This window comes from Mustela erminea, chromosome 3 (genome assembly GCF_009829155.1).
Source record: "Mustela erminea isolate mMusErm1 chromosome 3, mMusErm1.Pri, whole genome shotgun sequence".
Lineage (NCBI taxonomy): Eukaryota > Metazoa > Chordata > Mammalia > Carnivora > Mustelidae > Mustela > Mustela erminea.
Window position 1 is genome coordinate 13,689,135 of NC_045616.1, and position 20,399 is coordinate 13,709,533.

The window sequence follows — 20,399 nt, forward strand, 5'->3', positions numbered from 1 at the left end:
CTAGCATGGGTCAGGTTAGGCTGGACACTGGGCATGGTGCGGCCCCCACCCAACCCCCACTTGAAAATTAAGCCCCCAAGACACATAACTGCATCATCCAGGGGGACCACAGGAATGAGGCTCCAAGTGGGTGGACCTGAGCTAGTTTTATGAGGCTTATACTGAGCCTGGTGACACACCACCCTTGCCCAGTTAGCTTCTCCTGAGCCCTGTTTACGATGATAGCTCATAGAGGAGGCAACTGAGGGTCGGAGCGGGGACCTGCCTTTCCCCAGGTCACAGCTGTAAGCTGCAGAGCCTGCCCCACCGCTGGGCCTGCTGGACCATGCTCCCCTGTGCTGAGCTGGGTGCCACCAGGACAGACAGGCCCAGGAGTATGCTCTGAGCAGGGACAGCTTGGCCAGCAGGGGATGGGAGAGGAGGGTGCCAAGGTGGCCAGAGATCTGGAGGGCATTAGGAGCAGTGAAGGGCACTGAGTTGGGGGAGTGGGAGGGTTGCATTTGCTGTTCAGCTAGAGAACCTTGTGGGTTGGGTAGAGGGGCACAGCCTGGGCAAGGATGGATGCTCGGGACCCAAGGAGGAAACAGATAGCTACAACCGGAGACGGGCCGTAGCCCCATCACAGAAGAGGAAGAGGCTCTGTAGGGCTGGCCTGTTACACCTAAGGCTCGTGAGAGATTCTTCTAGACCACCGGACACTTCCAAATTGGCTTCCCTTTGATGCTCTACCTTTATGCTCTGTGCCAACGGACAGAACTCTGGGGTCCTGCACTGCTCTGCTGGGGGCAGACAAGAGTCTCCCTGGGAACCCCAGACCCATGGCCCAACAAGAGACCAAAAGTGCAGGGGTCACACCCAGCCCAGGAAGGGGCTGCAGCTCTGGGAGGAGGAGAGAGAGGGCTTCTGGAACAGGAGAGGTGACTCCGCTGCCCCTGGGAGATCTAGGTGGACTTTGCAGGAAGGGGCACATCGTGAGTCGAGGGGAACCGCAGAGCCACAGGTGTGAGCTCCTGCCTACTGGGGAAGGCTGTGTCCGGCAGCCCTCAACCGACACGCTGTTTCCAGCAGCCGGCGGCGGCAGCAGAGAGACCACATGCCACAGTGTCGGGACTGGAGAGAAGTGACCACGCAGGATGCCGTGAACCCCATTGAAAGCCTGGACACGTGGACCGAGTTTGTGGAAGGGAAGAATAAGGTAGGCACCAGCCGTGCCTCTGACGGGGAAGCAGAAGGGAGGCAGGAAGGGGCCCTCTCCGGGCTGTCTCCATCTCGACCAGGCTGCAGAGCTCGGAGAGTTGGTAGTCTTTCTGCAGTGTCCTGGGCCTCAGCTCCCCTTCCTGCATGTGGATGCAGAGGGCCGGATCTCCAGCTGCTTCCCAGACTGGGAAGCTTAGGTTGAAGGGAGCCTGGCCAGGCCCTGGGCCCCAGCTACCCACAGGCCCCAGGGCTGGGAAGGTCAGGCCTGGGGCCAGCCAGGTCCCCTCCGAAGGCAACGGAGCTGCTGGGTGCAGCCTGGGGGCAATGCCTAGAAGAGGCCAGGCGGGGGAGGGGACTGAACAAAGGCACCCACTTCCTACAGTCACTTCCTGTTTTCCTACACACCTCCAGAGCCTCTTCCTGTTCCAGGCCTGGCCAGGATGTGCCCAGCTTGGAATCGGGTGGGGTTGGGGGGTTGTTTGGTGGTAGGCAGGGCCTGTGGCCCTCTCTCCTCCCCCTGCCTCCAAGAGTCCTACTCCCCAGGCCAGAATCCTTCGGGAGACCTGCGACCCATCCCATTTCCTGGCCACCACCCAGGGCCTTGAGAGAGGGGCCGTGAGCCGCCCTGAGGTGAATGTGCCTTGGATGAATGACCAGCCTTACTCTAAACCCCGAATCTTAAACCTGGCTTGGACTGCCCCATTTCTAGGCTGGGCCTGTCCCCTGCTCAACGCGGCCACAGCCCAAGCCCGTCCATAACCAGAAGCCTGCCTGATGTTGCCCCTCTGACCTCAGCCACAGCTTAAGCCTGCTGTTACTAGCCATGTCCCTGATGTTTTCAGAAAGCCCCCCTTACTGTGCAAGGCCTTTCCCTTCTGCGCCCAAACTCACTGCCTCTGGTCCTGTCTCTGATATTTGGTCCTCTTGAGCTGGAGGCCTCAGTTAGCCCCACTCCTCCCTGCAGAAAGGAAGGACGGTCAGGGTGGGAGGAGCTTGGGCAGGAAATGGAGCCCTGTGCTCATGCTTTGCGTAGACGGTGAGCAAGCTAGTGATCCAGAACGCCAATGTGTCTGCCATGTACAAGTGTGTGGTCTTCAACAAAGTGGGCCAGGATGAGCGGCTCATCTACTTCTATGTGACCAGTGAGTGAACGGGCAGGGGCGGGGGGTGGAGGTCGGGAACCAGTGGGAGCAGAAGGCCAGAAAGAAGGCCTGGGAGAGGACCGTGAGGTCAGGTTGGGCCCACTGAGTTTCCGAAGATGTGGGACACTAGGCTCCTTAGTCTCAGAGGGAGGGATAGATTTGGAGGTCATTAGCACATGGATCAGGGTGCTGGTGCAATGGGATAGAGGGGCACACTCTGCCCCCAGCCCTGGAGGTACATCCCCATTGGTGCCCTTCCACTCCTGTGGTTCCATCTCCCACCCACTCCCTTTCCAACACAGCAACTGACACACAGGTACACTTTTCCTGGGGAAAAGGCCCAGAGCTTCTTCCGATGTTCAAATGTTTTAGTGACCCCAGGAAAACTAAGAAGCCCATTAAAGGCAGTCACTGGGCCCAGGAGCATAGATGAGACATGGGGACAGAGGCAGCGGGGAGAGGACTCCACAGGAGCCCAACAAGGAGTGTGATCAGATGGACAAAAGGAAATCAGGAGCTAGGCATTGCCACAAACTAATGGAAGGATAAGATTATATTCGGGGGAGGACAATGGTGGAGTGTGGTCAGCAGCAAGGGAGGGTGGGATAGGACCGCACCAAATGTGCTGACAGGGACTGCACTGATCGTCTGGGCTCCAGGGAGGATATGGGGCATATCCTGTAGAGGGCTAGAAGGTGAGACTGGAGGAGTCCGTGGGGCTGACTGCAGGGAGCTGGTCCCATTGATCAGTGTTGGGGAGAACAGGGGTGAAGAGGGCTCCTTGGAGGAGGGTACCCAGCCCAGGTACATGTGATGCATGCTCTGGTTGAGAGCAGAGTGAGTCCAAAGGCAGTCGGGCATGGGAGAACAAGCCAAACGGCAGGCAGAGAGGTGAGCAAAATCGGGGGGCGGGGGGCATTGTCACAGAGCTGCCTCCTCCCTCGCCTGCCCTCCACCCCCAGACATCCCCGATGGCTTCAGCATAAAATCCGAGCCATCGGAGGAGCCCCTAGAGGGCCAGGAGGTGCGCCTGAGCTGCCGGTCTGACAACTACACCTACGAGCAAATGCGCTGGTACCGCCTCAACCTGTCCACACTGCACGACGCCCACGGGAACCCGCTGCTGCTTGACTGCAAGAACGTGCACCTCTTCGCTACGCCTCTGGCCGCCCACCTGGAGGAGGCAGAGCCAGACGCGCGCCACGCCACGCTCACCTTGACCATCCCCAGCGTGGCACCTGAACATGAGGGCGACTATGTATGTGAGGTGCAGGACCGCCGCAGCCACGACAAGCACTGCCACAAGAAGTACCTGTCAGTGCAGGGTGAGGCAGTAGGGGAGGGCTGGCAGCGCTTCCCGAGAAAGGAAACTTTCTTCCCTCCCAGAGCTCACCTGGGCTGCCACTCCTGGAACCTGAACTTGCAGGAGGGTCCTACCCAACCCCACCCACGCTGTGGAGGTCCACAGCCCTCCCGGCCCTGCGCTCAAACCCGATCCTTCCTAGAGCTTGGCGCAATCCCTCCCCACTGTGCTCCCAGCCCTGGAGGGATGTCCTCCTGCTTTCTGCAACTCCACTTAGCTCCCTGTCCACCGCCACCCCCAGCCCTGGAAGTCCCGCGTCTCACACAGAACTTGACGGACCTGCTGGTGAACGTGAGCGACTCCCTGGAGATGCGGTGCCCAGTGGCCGGGGCGCACGTGCCCAGCATCTTGTGGTACAAAGATGAGAGGCTGCTGGAGGAAGAGTCTGGTAGGGTGGTGGACCCGGGCGAAGGGCAGGGTGCGGAGGCTGGCCGGGTCAAGGCCCCAGACCCATCTGAACTCCAGGCGACACGCCATCCCCTACAGGAATAGACCTGGCGGACTCGAACCAGAAGCTGAGCATACAGCGTGTGCGTGAGGAGGACGCGGGCCGCTATCTGTGCAGCGTGTGCAACGCCAAGGGCTGCGTCAACTCCTCTGCCAGCGTGGCTGTGGAAGGTCCGGCCTCTCCCGGGCGCCCTTCCACCCACCTGCCCTCCCCACCCCACCCCTGCACTTGGCACCTTCTCATAGCCACCTCCCCCAAGTGGTGCCCACCAGAAGGGGAGCTCATCGCAGAGTGCACCCTCTTGCCCTAACACGTGCACACACACACAGGCTCGCCCCTTTCTGTCCACTCAGGCTCTGAGGATAAAGGCAGCATGGAGATCGTGATCCTCGTTGGCACTGGTGTCATCGCTGTCTTCTTCTGGGTCCTCCTCCTCCTCATCTTCTGTAACATGAGGAGGGTGAGTGCTCCTCCCCCAACCGAGCCTCTCCTTGTGGGGTCTGTATGCCCTGGCTCACCTGGAAACCTCACCTGGGAAGCCTTTCTGACCCCTCTGTGCTGGGCTCCTACATGACTAGAGGTGGTCAGTCTGTTGGTCCCCTCCTTGCCAGAGAGTCCCAAAGGAGGTCCCATCTGTCCTGGGGGAAGTCTTACCCAAGACCATGGTATGGCCCCATCAATTAGTTGCCCCACCCCCCAACCCAGCCAGCCCACGCAGACATCAAGACGGGCTACCTGTCCATCATCATGGACCCCGGGGAGGTGCCTCTAGAGGAGCAGTGTGAATACCTGTCCTATGACGCCAGCCAGTGGGAGTTCCCCCGGGAGCGGCTGCATCTTGGTGAGGCCATCACCCAGCCCGCCCCACCCGCCTGCAGAGACCGCTTCCCTCCGAAGTGCTGAAATCCCTCCATCCCAGGCAGGCCTGGCTCCCACCTGGCCTGCCCTGCCCATCTGGGCATGCATCCCAAGAACTGGAGCCAGGATCAAGTTCTCAGGCCCCCCGGGGTCACTTCCTGCTGCTCGGAGCAGGGCGGGCCCATCACACCTGCTGGGAGAGGATGCAGGCCTTCCTGTCTGCCTCTCCTCTCCCTCAATGCCCGCTCCTGCTCTCTCTGCTCTTCCTGTTTGGCAGAGAGGCCCCCGAATTTCCTCCCCCTCCTGGGCCTTCCTTCCTGGCAGTTGGCGCGGGTGGCCCCTGCTGCCCGTCCCTCTTCACCCTCGCCCTTACACAGCTCACCTGGACCCGGGTCCCTGCCCCCACAGGGAGAGTCCTTGGCCATGGAGCCTTCGGTAAGGTGGTGGAAGCCTCTGCTTTTGGAATCCACAAGGGCAGCAGCTGCGACACTGTGGCTGTGAAAATGCTGAAAGGTGTGGGGGTCAGCGGGTGGAGGGGGCGGTGGGAGTGGCGGGGGCAACGACTGTGGGTGGCCTGGCGGGGCTGTGCTTCGGGAGGGGAAACTGACGGTCCGAGCCAGTCTCGTGCAGAGTTCTTCATGGAGGCCCTGGGCTCATTTCTGGGGGATTCTTCCCAATTCCACCTGAAACCCCAGCCTCAAAGAGGCGAGCAGGAAGAGTTGGGGACCCTACGCCCCCACGGGCATGATCTCTAGCTGCCTCTTAGCAGAGTCGGTGGCCGGGAGGAGGGACGCGCAGGGACGGGGGTGGGGGGTGCTGCGCGCGGCGGGCCCAGCCCCACGCGAAGCACCCATGTCCCCTCCAGAGGGTGCCACAGCTAGCGAACATCGAGCCTTGATGTCGGAGCTCAAGATCCTAATCCACATCGGTAACCACCTCAATGTAGTCAACCTCCTGGGAGCGTGCACCAAGCCGAATGGTACGTAGCTCGCGGCCCCCGGCTCCCCGGCGGGAGGGGCCTGTTGGGCTGTGTGGGGGCGGGGCCGGGGGCGGGGCGTTACTGCGGTGCCGGCCCTCCCGCCTGGCCTCGGTCCCCAAGCCCATGGCTCTTGCCCTGCCCCAGGCCCCCTCATGGTGATCGTGGAGTTCTGCAAGTATGGCAATCTCTCCAACTTCTTGCGCGCCAAGCGGGAGGCCTTCAGCCCCTATGTGGTAAGTGGCGGCCCTGCGACTGGCCCGAGCTCTGCCGGGAGCCCGCAGTTCGCCAGGGTGGGCTGGGGAGGCGGGGGTGCCTCTGCTGTGGGTGGCGGAGCCGCCCTCGGACCCACTTTTGCCTTGGCAGGAGAAGTCCCCTGAGCAGCGAAGGCGCTTTCGAGCCATGGTGGAAGGTGCCAAAGCGGACCGGAGGAGGCCGGGAAGCAGCGAGCGGGCCCTCCTCTCCCGGCTCCTGATGGGCAAGGGCGGGGCTGGGCGGGCCCCTCCGGCCCAAGAAGGTAAGAAGAGCCTGGTTTCCCCTCGCCCAAAGAGGTCTGGCTGATCAGGGGACTGGGGGAGAAGCTGGCCTGGGACTCTCCTGGAGGGGCTTACCTGGAAGAGCGTGCAATGGGCTTTTCCTCTGGAAGGGAGGACACCACAGGGACAGTTTCCACGGAGGCGTTTGGCGTTGGATTGGGCATCACTGGCTATCTAGGCATTTGTCTTCCGGAGGAGGGTGGGAGCAGACAGGCGGAACCAGCAGGTGCAAAGGTCCAATAACACAAGATTCCTGGCACTGGGCGTGGTTAGTGGGTGTTGCAGAGACCCAATGCTGAGGAGCAGGAGAGGGGGTCCACAGGCTTGTTAGCTAATTCCAGGGGCTTCAGGGGCCCCACCAGGAGGGTACGCCAGGGGTGGTGAACAAATGCTCCCTTTGGGGAAGGGTAGAAGATGGGAACCATGGAAGAGTCTTCCCCTCACCCCCCGCTGACCTCCCCTGAGCCTCCCTTGCTCCTTTGTGCAGCCCAGGACCTGTGGCTGAGCCCACTGACCATAGAGGACCTCATCTGCTACAGCTTCCAGGTGGCCCGAGGGATGGAGTTCCTGGCCTCCCGCAAGGTGACTGCCCCAGCAGGCCCCTCGGAGGGGAGAGGGTACAGACCACCAGCATATCAAGGCAAGCCCTATCCTAGCTCACCCTTGAGTGATTCCGTGGTTAGCACGTGTTTCTCCCACTTTGCAGAGGTAGAAACAAAGCCCAGAGTGTGGAAGTGATTCCCTGAGATCTCTAGCTAGTCAGTGGCAGAGGGGACTTTGGCATCTGTCCCACCCCACGGCCTCCTCTGCTGTCCCCATTGTTTCATGAACCTTTACCACGGAGAGTCCTGGGGGAGCATAGAAATCTCTCTGTGACAGAGCAGGGTTCAGGCATGGGTGGGCCCCAGGGACCTGTGCTCCCTACCCCCACACACCACCACCACCACCACCGTCCCCCCAGTGCATTCACAGGGACCTGGCTGCTCGGAACATCTTGCTGTCAGAATGCGACGTGGTGAAGATCTGTGACTTCGGCCTGGCTCGTGACATCTACAAAGACCCAGACTACGTGCGCAAGGGCAGTGTGAGTGCAGGCCATGGAGGGAGGGCTGGGGATGGGGGCATGGACCTCCTATCCAAGAGCCATCTCCATGGAAGGTCAGAGAGCCCACCCCTACAGGGACCTGAACGGCCCCACCAGGGCACATGGGGGCAGGGGGAGTAGGGACAGGAGGCGACAAGCAAGGACCCTGGTGCTTCAGCTGGAGCTTTGTCTATGAGGCGGATGCTGACTGACCCCGCATGCCTACCCTGCATGCCTGCATGCCTACCCTACAGGGGCTGGGTATCAGAGGCAGACCCCGCATGGGGCATGTGGGTACAGAAAAGCATGTGGGTACTGGGAGCAGGGTGCTCGGAGATGGTCAGGCAGGCACTTGAATGAGCTCACAAAGCTAATTGGGGGTTTGTGCCCCGGAGGAGGAAGGAAGAGGCTTGGGAGATGGGCAATGGGCAGGATGGGTCTAGGATGAGGTGGGCCACCCCGACAGCCTAGAACTTCATTATATCTCACAGGTGAGTGGAGGTAGGTAGATGGGAGAGTCAGGTGCGCCTTCCAGAAGCCCCCTCTGCAGGTTTCAAGGAAGGACGAGAGGGTGTGCTGGGTGTGGTGGGGAAGGCAGAGGCCAGTCAGGAGGGGCCAGGGCCCTCAGGGCTCCCCAGTAGAGGGCCCAAGAGGTAGAGAGACAGGCAATGGGGAAGACACGTCATGAGCCCCAGGACGAGCAGTCAGGAGTGACATCTAGCTTGTGTGCAGACTAAGTGAGCCGCTGAGGTGGGAACGGTGAGGGGGTGCAGGGTCCCAATTCCTCCAGAGGCTGGGTCTGGAGTCTGGAGGGGGAGGCTTTCCGAGTGCGCCCCCGAAAGAGCACACAGGAAGAAAGGGGCCCAGACAGACCCAGGAGAACAGTAATGGGGCAGAAGCCTTCACGGAAGGGGCGGAATGTGAGAGTCTTCTGAAGGCACGAGGGGCAGATATGGCCCAAGGCCTTTCTTGGGGTATGGCTCCAGAGTTCTGGACAGGCTGGGGGTACAGGGGAGCTACCAACATGTCTGTCCTTCTTCCTCTCTTCCCTCTCTCATGGAGACATGCTTCCTTCCGTCTCCCCCAGGCCCGGCTGCCCCTGAAGTGGATGGCCCCTGAGAGCATCTTTGACAAGGTGTACACCACACAGAGTGATGTATGGTCCTTTGGGGTGCTGCTCTGGGAGATCTTCTCCCTGGGTAAGTGTGGGGCAGGCTGTGGGGGAGGGGAGAGGTGGGATCACAGGCCGGGGGTCATAGCACCAGGCTTGCGAAGCAGGGGGCTGCTCCTGCAGCAGGCGGTCTTTCTATGGCAAGTGGTCCAAGAGCTCCACCTCTCCCCTCTGCCTCCAGCATGTGCCCCCACACCCCCCCTTCCAGAAGCCACCTCTGCAGGGTGGTGGGCTCTGGCATCGGACACGGGACAGGGCCCAGCCTGTGTTTATCAGGCAGTCGCCGGGATCGCCACGGTCCCCAGATGTTCATCTCCCTGGATGAGCCCCCCCAACCCTCAGTTTGTCAATGGCAAGGCTGCTCCTGCCTTCAAGGGCCAGGGAGCATCCGGCGGAGACTGGATGCTCACTCACAGGTGTACCTACTTATGAGAGTTCCACGTGGGCCCCAGGGCCCCACGGGGACCAGGAGGAAGCCTGGTGCTAAGCAGGCCTGGTGCTTAGCCCATGCTAAGACAGAGCTGGGCAGGGAGCAAACGGAGAAATTAATATAGCACCATGAATGCTGTCAGTACAGATGCCAGGGCCTGGAGGGCACAGGGAGGACAGGGCTATGTGTGACCCAGAGGGGAGCACCCAGCTGAGGAAGGGGCTCAGGGAGGGCGGGTGACCTGGAGAAGACAGCAGGTCAGGGTGAGGGAACAGCCAGGCTCCTGGTCCCCACGTGTTGGAGGTGGGCCGGTTGTGGGCAAGGGGCGTTGGGAGGTGCAACAAGGGAGGAAGGGGGTCCCTGCAACCCCTGTGAGCTGGCCTGGGTGAGGACCTGTACTCTGAGTCCCTGGAGAGCCACTCAGAGCTTGGAGCAAGGGAAAGAACAGAGGATTGCCCTGATCCTGTGGGGCTTGCCCTGGGGGCCCTTTTAACCAAATGAAGAACTATCACTGGGGGACAGAAGTGCCTTGGTGGGCCCCCACCCCACCCTAGTCCTGTGCTGGGAGCAGCAGGACCAGCCCCTGCCATAGGGGGCAGGAAAGAAGCAGTTTGAGGGGGGCTGCTGGGCTGAGAGCAAGTGCCCTCTCCCCACGCACCCCTATCTCATCCTGTTCAGGGGCCTCCCCCTACCCAGGGGTGCAGATCAACGAGGAGTTCTGCCAGCGGCTAAAGGAGGGCACACGGATGCGAGCCCCAGAGTTAGCCACTCCTGCCATGTGAGTTTCTCTAGGGAGATGGAGGGGAAGGTTGCCATGGGTGAGGGGTCTGTACACAGGCAGGGGGCAGAGGTGGGGAGGGGGTGCAGGCTCAGGGTTGGGGTAGAGACCTGCAGATGAAGTGTCTTACTTCACCCCTGACCCACCCACTGGTCCACAGACAGCTCTCCTCCACCTTGCCCCCCGGGACAGAAGAGACTGGGTGGGCAGATGTGGGGGGGCCGGGGGATGGGGTTTAGGCAGGGGAGCTGGGATCTGCTGGTGCAGGGTGCGGGCGTGCTCAGACCACAGGCCAGCAGCCAGCTCTACCCGTAGACGCACCATCATGCTAAGCTGCTGGTCAGGGGACCCCAAAGAGAGGCCTGCGTTCTCAGAGCTGGTGGAGATCCTGGGGGACCTTCTGCAGGGTGGGGGCCGACAGGTAAGTCCTCTGCCCGCCCTGTCTAGCTGCAACAACCTCTGGCCAGCAGCCCCAGGGCCCTTGAGCAACTGGCCAGGGCCCATCTTTGGCCATGAGGAGCCCCGGGTGGTCTTTGTGTCGAGGGGTAGTTTGCAAGGAGCCCCTGTCTCTGGGAGAAGGCTGATGTGTTCCTCCACCTCCTGCTTCCTGCAGCCCTGTCCCCCGCACCCACCCTTCCCACCCTTGACTTCTGTCTCCTCCACCTGGGGTGACTGGGGGCACAGGGAGCAAAGCCAGCTCAGGGCTGACCTGGTGCCCTGGGAGCTGGAGAAGCCAGAAGGGGAGCCCCTGGATCAGGGTGACCCCTGCTGCACCCTGCTGCTTGTAAATGGGGCACGTGTTGGGAGAATTTGCTGGACAGGCTCACTGAATTCCCAGGGCACCTTGGAATGCAGAACTTCCTCAGTCAGGAGCCCCCCCCAACCCCCACCGGCAATCCTGAGCTCAGGGGTGGGGACAAAGGGGCACAGTGGTCTCTGACCCCCAGGGCCTCTGCCATTCCTGCCAGCAGGAGGAGGACTGCATGGCCCCTTGTGGCTTTCAGAGCTTGGATGAGGGCAGCTTCTTGCAAGCATCCACCACTGCCCTGCACGTGGCCGAGGCAGACCCTGAGGACAGCCCATCGAGCCTGCACCGGCACAGCCTGGCCGCCAGGTCAGCCGCCCTCGCGGGGGTTCCCGGATCCTGCGCCCCCACCCCCCACTCCCCAACCCCACCAGGACAGGGAGAAAGCAGGTTGGATGCAGCATAGTTGATTGCCGCCAGTCATCAAGGAACAGCAAACTAAAAGGCCTTGAGAGATCTCTGTACCCCAATGAAAGAGCACAGTGATTTTAAAGGACATACTGGGTTCTGGGGCTCCCTGGGGGGCCTGGCGAGCCTTGGGGCCCCCCTCCAAGGCCATGTAGTCTGCGACTTTGCCTTCCTCCGCGGCCCCTCAGACCTTCTCTCGGCCCTGCAGCCTCCCCTGCGTCTGGCACTCCTGGCTCCCAAAAACCCTTCCCCCCTTTGACATTTGGGATCCCAGGAGGAGGATGGGCCAGCCACCCACCCGCATTCAGGATTTAGAACTTAGCCTGAGTTTCCAGAGATCTGGACATCTCTTGCCCACAGCTGTCTACACTTCAGGAAGGCTGCTTGTGTTCCCACTGGGGTTGCCGAGAGAAGGGCTCTGAGACCCACTTCCCCTCGTGCCACAGCGGAGGGGGCAGGGCTGGGCCTGGGGGACAGAAACAGCCAGCTAGCAGGTGCCCACTAGCCTTCTTCCACCAGCCACCCAAGGCACACAGATGCACACACACAGGCGGGGGGTGGCTGGCACAGAGGGGTTCCCCATCCATCTCACCAACCCCCATGCCACACCCAGGTTGGGTGCACTCCACTCACCTCCCACGCCCTTCCCAGGAGGTGTTCTTCTCTTGCACAGGAGAGGAGACAGTTCAGCACGGCGTGGGCGAGGCGGGTGCTGGAGGGCTGCGGATTTCCTCCCCACCACCCCGGGAAGAACTCAGACCAGCACTCAGATCTAGGCCCCACAACTCACAGCCCAGGCCTGGGGTCCTTCTGGGAGGAGAGGGGGCAGAAGGAGCGGTAAGGAGGGCTTTCTGGGGCATGTTCCTTCAGCAGGCTGTTTTCCTCCCACAGATACTATAACTGTGTGTCCTTTCCCGGGTGCCTGGCAAGAGGGACTCAGATGCAGAGCTCCTCCAGGATGAAGACGTTCGAAGAATTTCCCATGACCCCGACGATCTACAAGGCCTCCGTGGTAAGTGGGGCAGGCAGGACTATGCACACAGAACAGGCTTTCCCAGCTGGGAGGAGGTCCAGGCCCAGCTCAGGAAAGGGTGCCACACTGAAATGTCAAGTCCAAATTGCACATGGGCATACTGGGGTCTCGGCTGCTTTCCCCGTGCCCTCCTCACCCATTACCGGTCTCCCCTCTGCACAGCAGAGAAACCCAGTGGAAAGACAGTTTCTCCTTCTAGATGGTTGTTGTTGGATTAGCTTCCCTTTGGTGGCCACCAAGCCATGTGGCCCAAGAGAAAGGGATGGTGACTCTTGAGAAGGAGGCCGGGATACGGGGCACGGGATATAGCGTTGTTCTCAGATATGCTCAAGCAGAATGGGCCTCTCGGGCACTGGGAGGCTGGAGCCCATGGGTCTATTTTGCAAAAGTACAGACTCAGCCTGGTACGAGTGTCTACAGCCGGAAATCTTCCTGCCGAGGACTTTTTCCAGTCAGGCCTGGTCAGCGAGTGCTAGCCCCCGATTCATGTCCCCCAGGGCCAGATGGATACATTGGGGTCTCCCAGCCCTGACAGGAGCCAAGTCACACACCATTAAAGGGTGACAGAGCCCCATTAAATGTGGAGTGTGTCTCCATGAGGACCATTTTTTTTTTACACCATAAGCTGCCAGATTCTTTCGAGAGGCTCCCTGTTCTCCTTGTGTTCCTGGTCTGCCGGCAGCCTGAGTCTCAGTTTCTCCCTCTCTGGCAGGGGTGTGTGACCCTCACCTGCATGCTCCAGCAAGGAATGGACACTTGCTCTCTGATCTGTTTCCACAGGGCAGGTGTCAGACCAGCTGCAGAGGTCCCTGCCGTGCTGTCCTGGCTTGGGGGGGGGGGCTGCCTGCAGACGGGCTTATTCTCTCCCCGCAGGATAACCAGACAGACAGTGGGATGGTGCTGGCCTCCGAGGAATTTGAGCAGCTGGAGAGCAGGTACAGACAAGAAAGTGGGCTCAGGTAGGGCTTCCAGAGCCTCTTTCCCTGCAAGGGGCCGGGAGGGGGAAGCCGGGCCTGGGCATGCCTCTCACTGACTCACCCGAAACCTACCATGGCTCCCTATTGCTTTTTTGGGTGTTCAAAGCACGCTGCTCTGGGACTCAAGGCCTTTGGCCACTGGAGAAGCCCCCTCTCCCACCAGCATCCTGGCCCAGCACACCCAGATGGGGCTGGTCCCCCATCTCTCTTCCATCTGACAGGTGCTCAAACGCACCCTCTCCATGAAATGAGTAAGATCCAGCATGCCCACTGTGCCTACACATCCCTCCTGCAGCCAGAAGCGCCACCACTACCCCCAGGGCCCCCCACATTTACGCTCCAGTTGCCCCAGAACCAGACAGATCATGTGACCTGGAGCTGGCTGGTGTCCTAGCTTGATAAGAATGCAAGAACCACCCCCCCAAAAAAATCCCTGAATGTTTCATCTTTTAAGGGTGTAGATGAGATAGTTAAATATCTACCCACTTACTCTAGTAGTGGACTTGCACACAACTGTTTAAAGGACAGGACCTATGAGGGAGGCGGGCGCCTGGCGGGCTCCATTGGTAAAGCAGGGGACCTATGATCTATGTCTTTGTTCGGAGCCCCCTTCTGGGTTCATCTGAAATGGTTTTCGGGAACAAATCCTAGCCTCTGCCTGTGCCATTTTTTAATCGATGTATGAGATGTCACTGAGTTTTTTCCCCCGAGACTGCAAACATTTATTTGTATCACGTTAGGACAGTTGTGGTGAGGCTCCACTATTCTGGCAGGTGTCTTTACCATCTCTGCTGCTGAACCCCTTAGCGGTGATTTTCCCAGCAGCCTACAAAGGGTGTGTTTGTGGCACTGTGGGTGCTGGTGGTTTGAAGGCTCACATGTCCAACCAAATTTACTGTCTGTTCCATGCATCTTGGTCCCCTCTTTTGTTTCTATGGATTTTATCGGGTGATCTCCATTAGTAACCTAGTTTTGGGGAAATGAACGCTGATTGCATTATTGGAAGTAGTGTCTGGATAACGTTTCTTTACACAACAGTATTTTATATCCCCCCTCCAAAAAAAAACGTAATTCATTAAGAGGGTAAGCTAGAGGACGGTTGTTACTTCTGTTATAATCTCCACACATCTTCATAAAAACAGCCCCTCAGAGCTCATGCCTGTGCCATAGGCAGGAGAGAGAGACTCGGGTTTATGGGTGAGTAGGAAGCTCAGTGCTGGGACCAGCAGAGCCATACCTGAGTCACGGTGGAGGGATAAGATGATGGGCCCCGCACCCAAAGAGAGGAGTGTTTTGTGGTCCTTGGGACCAGCCAGGGAGATGAGGGAGGAGGCAGAGGTCTGATGGAGGAGGCTCCAGGGCAAGTGGGAGGCTCCAAGGGCAGCCGTCTGGGGAAGGCACTGCTTCTGCATGGCCCGTGAACAGGACACAAGTGCTTAGTGCTGAAGGAAGAAGAAAGTCACAGCAGAGTCTCCAGAAGCAAGAACCCAGAAGACACATCCACACCCAAGGGAACCATTTATTACAGAAATTGTACCTCGCAATAGCAGCGACACGAAGCCCTCTTGTCCACACGAGTTCCCTTGGCAACACATCCAGACCAGCATCGAGAGGGGCACCTGCATTCCCTTGGCATGTGGAACGTTCTCCAAACAGGTGCGAGGACAGAAGGTGCCTTGGACAGCTCCGTGGGGGAGGAGGAGGAGAGAGTCCCTCTGCCAGTCCTTTCCTGTCTCCTGCGAACTGCTGATCAGCAACCCCCATGGGCTCCTCACCTCCAGGCCACGCAGAATGCCCAGTCCACACCCTGCGGGGAGGGTGTCTCCTCCAAGTATGTAGGCAAGAGGAAGGTCTGGAAGCCCTCAGCTTGTGGCAGGTTGGCATGGCTGCATGACAGCCACCGAGAGGGAACCCAGCACTACCGGACAAAGCGACTAGTTGGTTCTTGGTGGCAATACCACATCGTAACAGGACTGGAGCCTTTGCAAAGAGGGATGCCCTTGAAGGAATTCAAGGTGATACCGAAGATGTGGGTATAATGCTGCCTAAATGAGGAAGCTTCCCAAACCAGCCATGTCCCAAGCCACTTCCATAGGATAACCAGATATTTCTAGTCCCAGAAATCCCAGCACGAATAATCACAAACAGAAAAAATAAGCATGGGACGCCTGGGTGGCTCAGTCGGTTAAGCGTCTTCCTTCTGCTCAGGTTGGGATCCCAGAGTCCTGGGATCCTGTCCCGCATCTAGGCTCCCTGTTCAGTGGAGAGTCTGCTTCTCCCTCTGTCCCTCCCCCAGCTCATGCTCTGTCTGACAAATATATAAAATATTTTTTAAAAATAAAAATAAATCCATACACTATCCATAAAAAAGATAGAATAAAGTGGATTGAAAACTTTTCAGTAGATGTCAACACTTAAAAAAAAAAAAAAGAAAAGAAAAGAAGCAGAGAAAAGCTGATACAATACTCCCAATGCGAATTAAATATATAATTAAAAGACAAGCTGCACCAGGAGTTGGAAATTCAAACACTCAGAACGGAAATGAGCAGTGCAAAGGTGTTGAGTGGTGGCTGGCTACATTCGGGAAAGAAATTGAAATAAAAGACAGATCTCCCCCTCCAAAATGAAGACTGGGTGGCGGGGGCATGTGGAGGGGGGCAGGGATCAACAGATATGATATCGATGCTCCCTTACGGGGAAGGACACAGAAGATGGACCAGAAAAGACAAAAGAAAAGAAAACCAAAATAAATAAAGAGGTAAAGAAGAGCATAGAGAAAGTTGGCAAGTGCAGCGGTTGAGGGGACATGACCCAATACACGTAAGATTTGGAGTTTCCGACGGAAACGATGCCGGTGGCGGGACAGAACTGATATTTTAAACTTTAATTCAAGGGACCCTCTCAAATGAAAGAACTGAGTTGACAGCAGAAGAGGGCCTGGAGAAAGTGCCCCAGGACTGCAGACTCGGCTGCATGTCTGAATCTAGCTGTTAGATTTTCAAGGTAAACCTTCTGGGAATTCAGGCAAAAAAAAGGCTGAGTCATTTACAAAGAAAAAAAAAAAAGAAAGAAAGAAAAAAATATCAGGCTGAACACCAGACACGGCAAAAACAACATCAGAAGAAAGGAAGCAAGGTCTTTAAAAATCTCAAAGAACGGGGCGCCTGGTGGGGGTAGGGTGGGGTGCAGTCTGGTAAGCGTCTGACTCTTGGTTTCGGCTCAGGTCGTGATCTCAGTGTTTTGGGATCAAGCCCTGTGCTTGGCCGGGAGTCTGCTTGAGGATTCTCTCCCTCTGCCTCTCTCCCTGCTAGTGCTCTTTCTTCCTCTCAAATAAATAAATACATATAGTTTTAAATCTCGGAGACCGTGAGAGGTAAGCAGGGAGCGTCCTAGGGCCTTCAGGGAGGAGGCAGGGGAAGAGTGAGGTGTTCCCACTCTTCCCAGGGTGAGAAGCCCGGTGCTCATTATGAGAGTACCTAAGAGCCCTAGCGGGGATCTATGGGGAGAAGGATGGTCTCCGGCAGAAAGGATCTCTGAAGCAGGGCTGGGAGAAGAGACAGGGGCCAGGGGAGCGCCGAGCATCAGAGGTGGGCGCTCGCCCTGGAGCCGGAGGGCACGCAGAGAGTAGCCCGGCACATTCCAGAGTCAGCACAGACAAAAGACTTCTGTATGGACTGGGTGTGAGGGGTTTGGGGAAAGGGAAGAGCAAGGAGGCTGCCCAGGGGCCTGAGCCACAGAGTCGGTACGTTATAGGGATGGGTGGGTGAGTGTAGGAGAGAAACAGGTCTGCGGGCATGAGTGGGCCTTTCCCGTTGTCCCCTGCACCCAGGTGGGGTACGGAGAAAGCTCCAGGGTTTGCCAACACTCCCATCAGTCCTGTTCTTTGTGTGAGTCAAGTCTGTGTCTCTGAGGGCTCTGGGCTCGCTTAGCCCTCCAGTGCTGTCTTTGGTGACTCCAGCCGGACCCTGATCAGGGTCCTGTCCCTCTTCTCTTCTTGTCTCACTGACCATCACCTTCCCTGTCTCAGCAGCTGTAAAGGACCGGGCCGGAACGTGGACGTGACCAGGGCTCACCCTGATACCCAAGGGCGGCGGCGGCGGCCAGACCGGGGGGCACGGGGAGGGCAGGTGTTCTACAACAGCGAGTATGGGGAGCTGGCGGGGCCCCAGGATGAGGGCGACCGCCCCCCGTCTGCCCGCGCACCCTTCTTCACAGACGATAGTTACTGAGTTACTTGCCCCGGGCAAGGCCCCCAAGACCCCGGGTCTGACAGCTGGTGGGGGCTGTACCCAGAGGCAACCAGAGGGCTAGGAACTCTTCTCCCTCAGCTTGGATAGGAGATGTTTCCTCCTCCCTAGTTAGGAAGGGCAAGACCCAGGCTCCAGGGCTCCCCCAGACTCCATCACTGCACCTGCCTCCCTAGGCCACCCTCCAGATCCCCTGAGACTTTCTTCCCTCAAGATTCAGATTCCATTCAGCCCCATACCCATGGGGACAGTCCTGATTGCCTCCTCCCACCGTGGTGGGTGGGGGCTTGATCCCCATTTTCTGAGAAGGACTCTGAGGGTCTGAGAGTCACAGTGACGGACATGGAACCAGACTTGAGCTGCAGACCCCAGGTCCTGCCCCACTGTCCAGTCCACTCATTCCCGTGGGAATGGCTTTCTTGGCTCTCCAATGCTGAGAGAAGGCGCCATATTTCCATCTCAAATGATGAATGAGAAGTTGGGGGATGGGGTGTTCTCTCCTGAGCCCGGCCAAACAACTTGCCCTCCAGGGGCCGTGGTCTCTGCTAGGCCAAGCGTCACAGTGTACCTTCCCGTGGGTGTTGACAACTATCCAACAGATGGTTTTTCGTTAGAACTTTAGAGACTATGAGCTGATGTGAAGAATGTACTTTTCAAAACTTTAGTCTGAGGGGAGCCCAGGGAAGGTCTTTGTGAATCTAGACAGTTCTTGCCTCTGACCCCCAGTCAGGTGCCGACATAGCCCAGGCTGCTGCAGCCCCACCTTCCTGGCCCCAAACGGGAAGAATCCACGGATGGTCCCAAGTGGCCCAGTGTGAGAAATGGCTGGTTTTTCCCTCGTGGGCCTGGATCTGCCACCCAAACACCTTCCAAGCTGTGAATGGCCCTTTGAGGAGCAAACACCGCGGGACCCATTGAGGAAGGTCTTTGGTGCTGGCCCAGAGGGTGTGTTTCCCCCTAGTCTGGGCCTGATGTCCAGCCTCTGCCCTCCCAGGGGAGTGGCCCAGGGCCCTCTGGAGGCTGGAGCTGTTCTGCCCAGCACCCCCGCCCCCATTCCAGCACCCACTGCCACCCCTACCCCTGGCCGGAGAAACCCTTCTCCAGTTAGCACCATGGAGAAGGACATCACCCCCCTAACCCCCCGCCACGAGACGCTTGCAGGACAGGCGGCCGTGCAGCAAGCAGGGGCTGGCCCAGCAGAACACCCCCACCCCTCACCACCCCCTGTATACTGTGCCTTTAAGACACGTTGAACACACGTGTGACTGTAACCCTCACAGTCCCCAGTGGCCCTCCTCCTCTGATGTCACCAGACCAGGAGACCTGGGTCTCAGGTTTAGCTGGTGGAAGCCCAGAGGCTGTTCTCCTCCAGAGGAGCTAGGCTCCTGAGGCAGGGGCAGGGGCGGCCCCCCAGGGCCCTCCCTCCATGCATACCACCTGTTTACGTCACCTCTCCCCCATCACTTAACTACATACAGAAAAATGTACTGGGAAGAAAACCCACCATGGCCTTGTAGACCACGTGTTCTGAAAAGATCTAAAATATTTAACAAAAGATAATAATAAATTTGATGCCAGTCTTTGAGTTACAGTGAATGGGTTCTCAGCTCAGTCCTGTCTTTGAAGGTTGGGTTACAGCCGTCCTCCCATGGGATCGTCAGCCCCACCAGGCCCCTGGGCAGGCCACAGGAGGGACCCCAACTAACTGGGGCTCTGGGTCCCCATCCCAGCTGGTTTGCAGTTCCCCAGGGCCACCACCAGAGGGCACTCGGGAAGCACAGGAGGCCAGACCTCCTCAGATGGGAAGCGCCCAGCCTGGCCTTGGGCAAACCCGCTCTCTTCTCACTTGATGGGGAAAGTGACACAGCTCTGTCCCCGCCTCCTAGAGCCAAATGCCTCCCGCCCTGAGTACAGGAACCCAGGGGCCTGTCTCACTGGGCCCAGCAGGTGCCCTCGACCAACCACCCCCATCCACACCCGGAGGGAGGGTGGGACGGGCCCAGAGGGATGCAGGGAGCATCCGGGTCACCTCACTGGTTAAATGTGTGTCTGGACTCCGAGATCAGGGAGGTCTGAGCTGGGACCCCAGCCTCAATCACCGCCCCCTTCCCCAGGGAGACCAGCCAGGCAAGGGCAGCAGGGCCCCCCACAAACTCTGCCATGTTCGTGTTTTTTCCCTGCACACAGGAGTGCCTGGCATAGAGGCAGCTGCAGATGGGGACAGGACGCTGGCCCTGTGGATGTGACCTGGCCACAGCCTCAGGGGTTCAGGGCAGGGAGAGCAAAGGAGACCCCTAGACCTGGATTTGGGCTGCACCCAGGGGACACCACACCCAGGGGAGCAGTTAGGATGGAGCCTATCAAGGGTCAGGAGCCAGAGGCCATCCTTGTCCAGGCCTCTCCCAGGCTGGGGACCTTCTGGGTGCCCAACCCCTCCTTGGGCTGTGAGGCCCACTGTCCTGGCCTCATTTTCAACTCTAGTGGGAAGAGCCCCTCCCCACAAAGGCAGATGGTAATGACGGGTTTATTGTTACTTTTACTTCTATAATAAATCTGTGAACACAGAAAAGACACATACCGCCTCTAAGTTTGGACATTTTAACGTGACAATTTCTTTGGTTGGAGGTAGCCTCTCTCCCTGGATACCTCAAGCCAGGTGTCAGCCATCGGTTGGCTGCCGGCACAATGCATGCCCACAGGCAGGTCCGGGTAGGGCTGCGCTCAAACTGCCAGGCTTCTCAGGTCCTACCTGGGCTGGACACCCAGGGCCGCACTCACTGTCCCAAGGTCCCAGAACCTCACTCCCCAGAGCACCAAGGTCTCCAGGTGTGAATGAGAACCCAGCCAGCAAGGGGCCATTGGGGGCGTCCCAGCAGTGTTTTCCCACCTTGGGGTCCCTCGCTCCATCTCCCGCTCTGCCCCAGGCCCACACTCCTATCAGCTATG

The 20,399-nt window shown here is 58.7% G+C and overlaps 1 protein-coding gene across 12 annotated transcripts in view; it reads left to right on the forward strand.

Annotated features, from left to right (window-relative positions):
- FLT4 (fms related receptor tyrosine kinase 4) overlaps positions 1-20,036 on the forward strand; it is a 40,134-nt gene extending 20,098 nt beyond the window's left edge. For 3 of the 12 annotated variants that reach the window (XM_032335250.1, XM_032335251.1, XM_032335261.1), the window contains 20 exons: positions 1,066-1,195; positions 2,231-2,339; positions 3,302-3,664; positions 3,944-4,090; positions 4,189-4,320; positions 4,504-4,610; positions 4,856-4,991; positions 5,417-5,521; positions 5,874-5,987; positions 6,132-6,220; positions 6,351-6,501; positions 7,008-7,102; positions 7,482-7,604; positions 8,692-8,803; positions 9,884-9,983; positions 10,299-10,404; positions 10,952-11,097; positions 12,088-12,208; positions 13,103-13,188; positions 17,234-20,036. In XM_032335250.1, the coding sequence (XP_032191141.1) occupies positions 1,066-1,195; positions 2,231-2,339; positions 3,302-3,664; positions 3,944-4,090; positions 4,189-4,320; positions 4,504-4,610; positions 4,856-4,991; positions 5,417-5,521; positions 5,874-5,987; positions 6,132-6,220; positions 6,351-6,501; positions 7,008-7,102; positions 7,482-7,604; positions 8,692-8,803; positions 9,884-9,983; positions 10,299-10,404; positions 10,952-11,097; positions 12,088-12,208; positions 13,103-13,188; positions 17,234-17,435 (2,674 nt within the window). In that variant the 3' untranslated portion in view covers positions 17,436-20,036. Of the gene's footprint in view, positions 1-1,065; positions 1,196-2,230; positions 2,340-3,301; positions 3,665-3,943; positions 4,091-4,188; positions 4,321-4,503; positions 4,611-4,855; positions 4,992-5,416; positions 5,522-5,873; positions 5,988-6,131; positions 6,221-6,350; positions 6,502-7,007; positions 7,103-7,481; positions 7,605-8,691; positions 8,804-9,883; positions 9,984-10,267; positions 10,405-10,951; positions 11,098-12,087; positions 12,209-13,102; positions 13,189-13,312; positions 13,512-17,233 lie in introns of those variants that run through there. The other 9 variants (XM_032335258.1, XM_032335259.1, XM_032335253.1 and 6 more) reach the window with 9 other exon arrangements.
- The last annotated feature ends 363 nt before the right edge of the window (positions 20,037-20,399 follow it).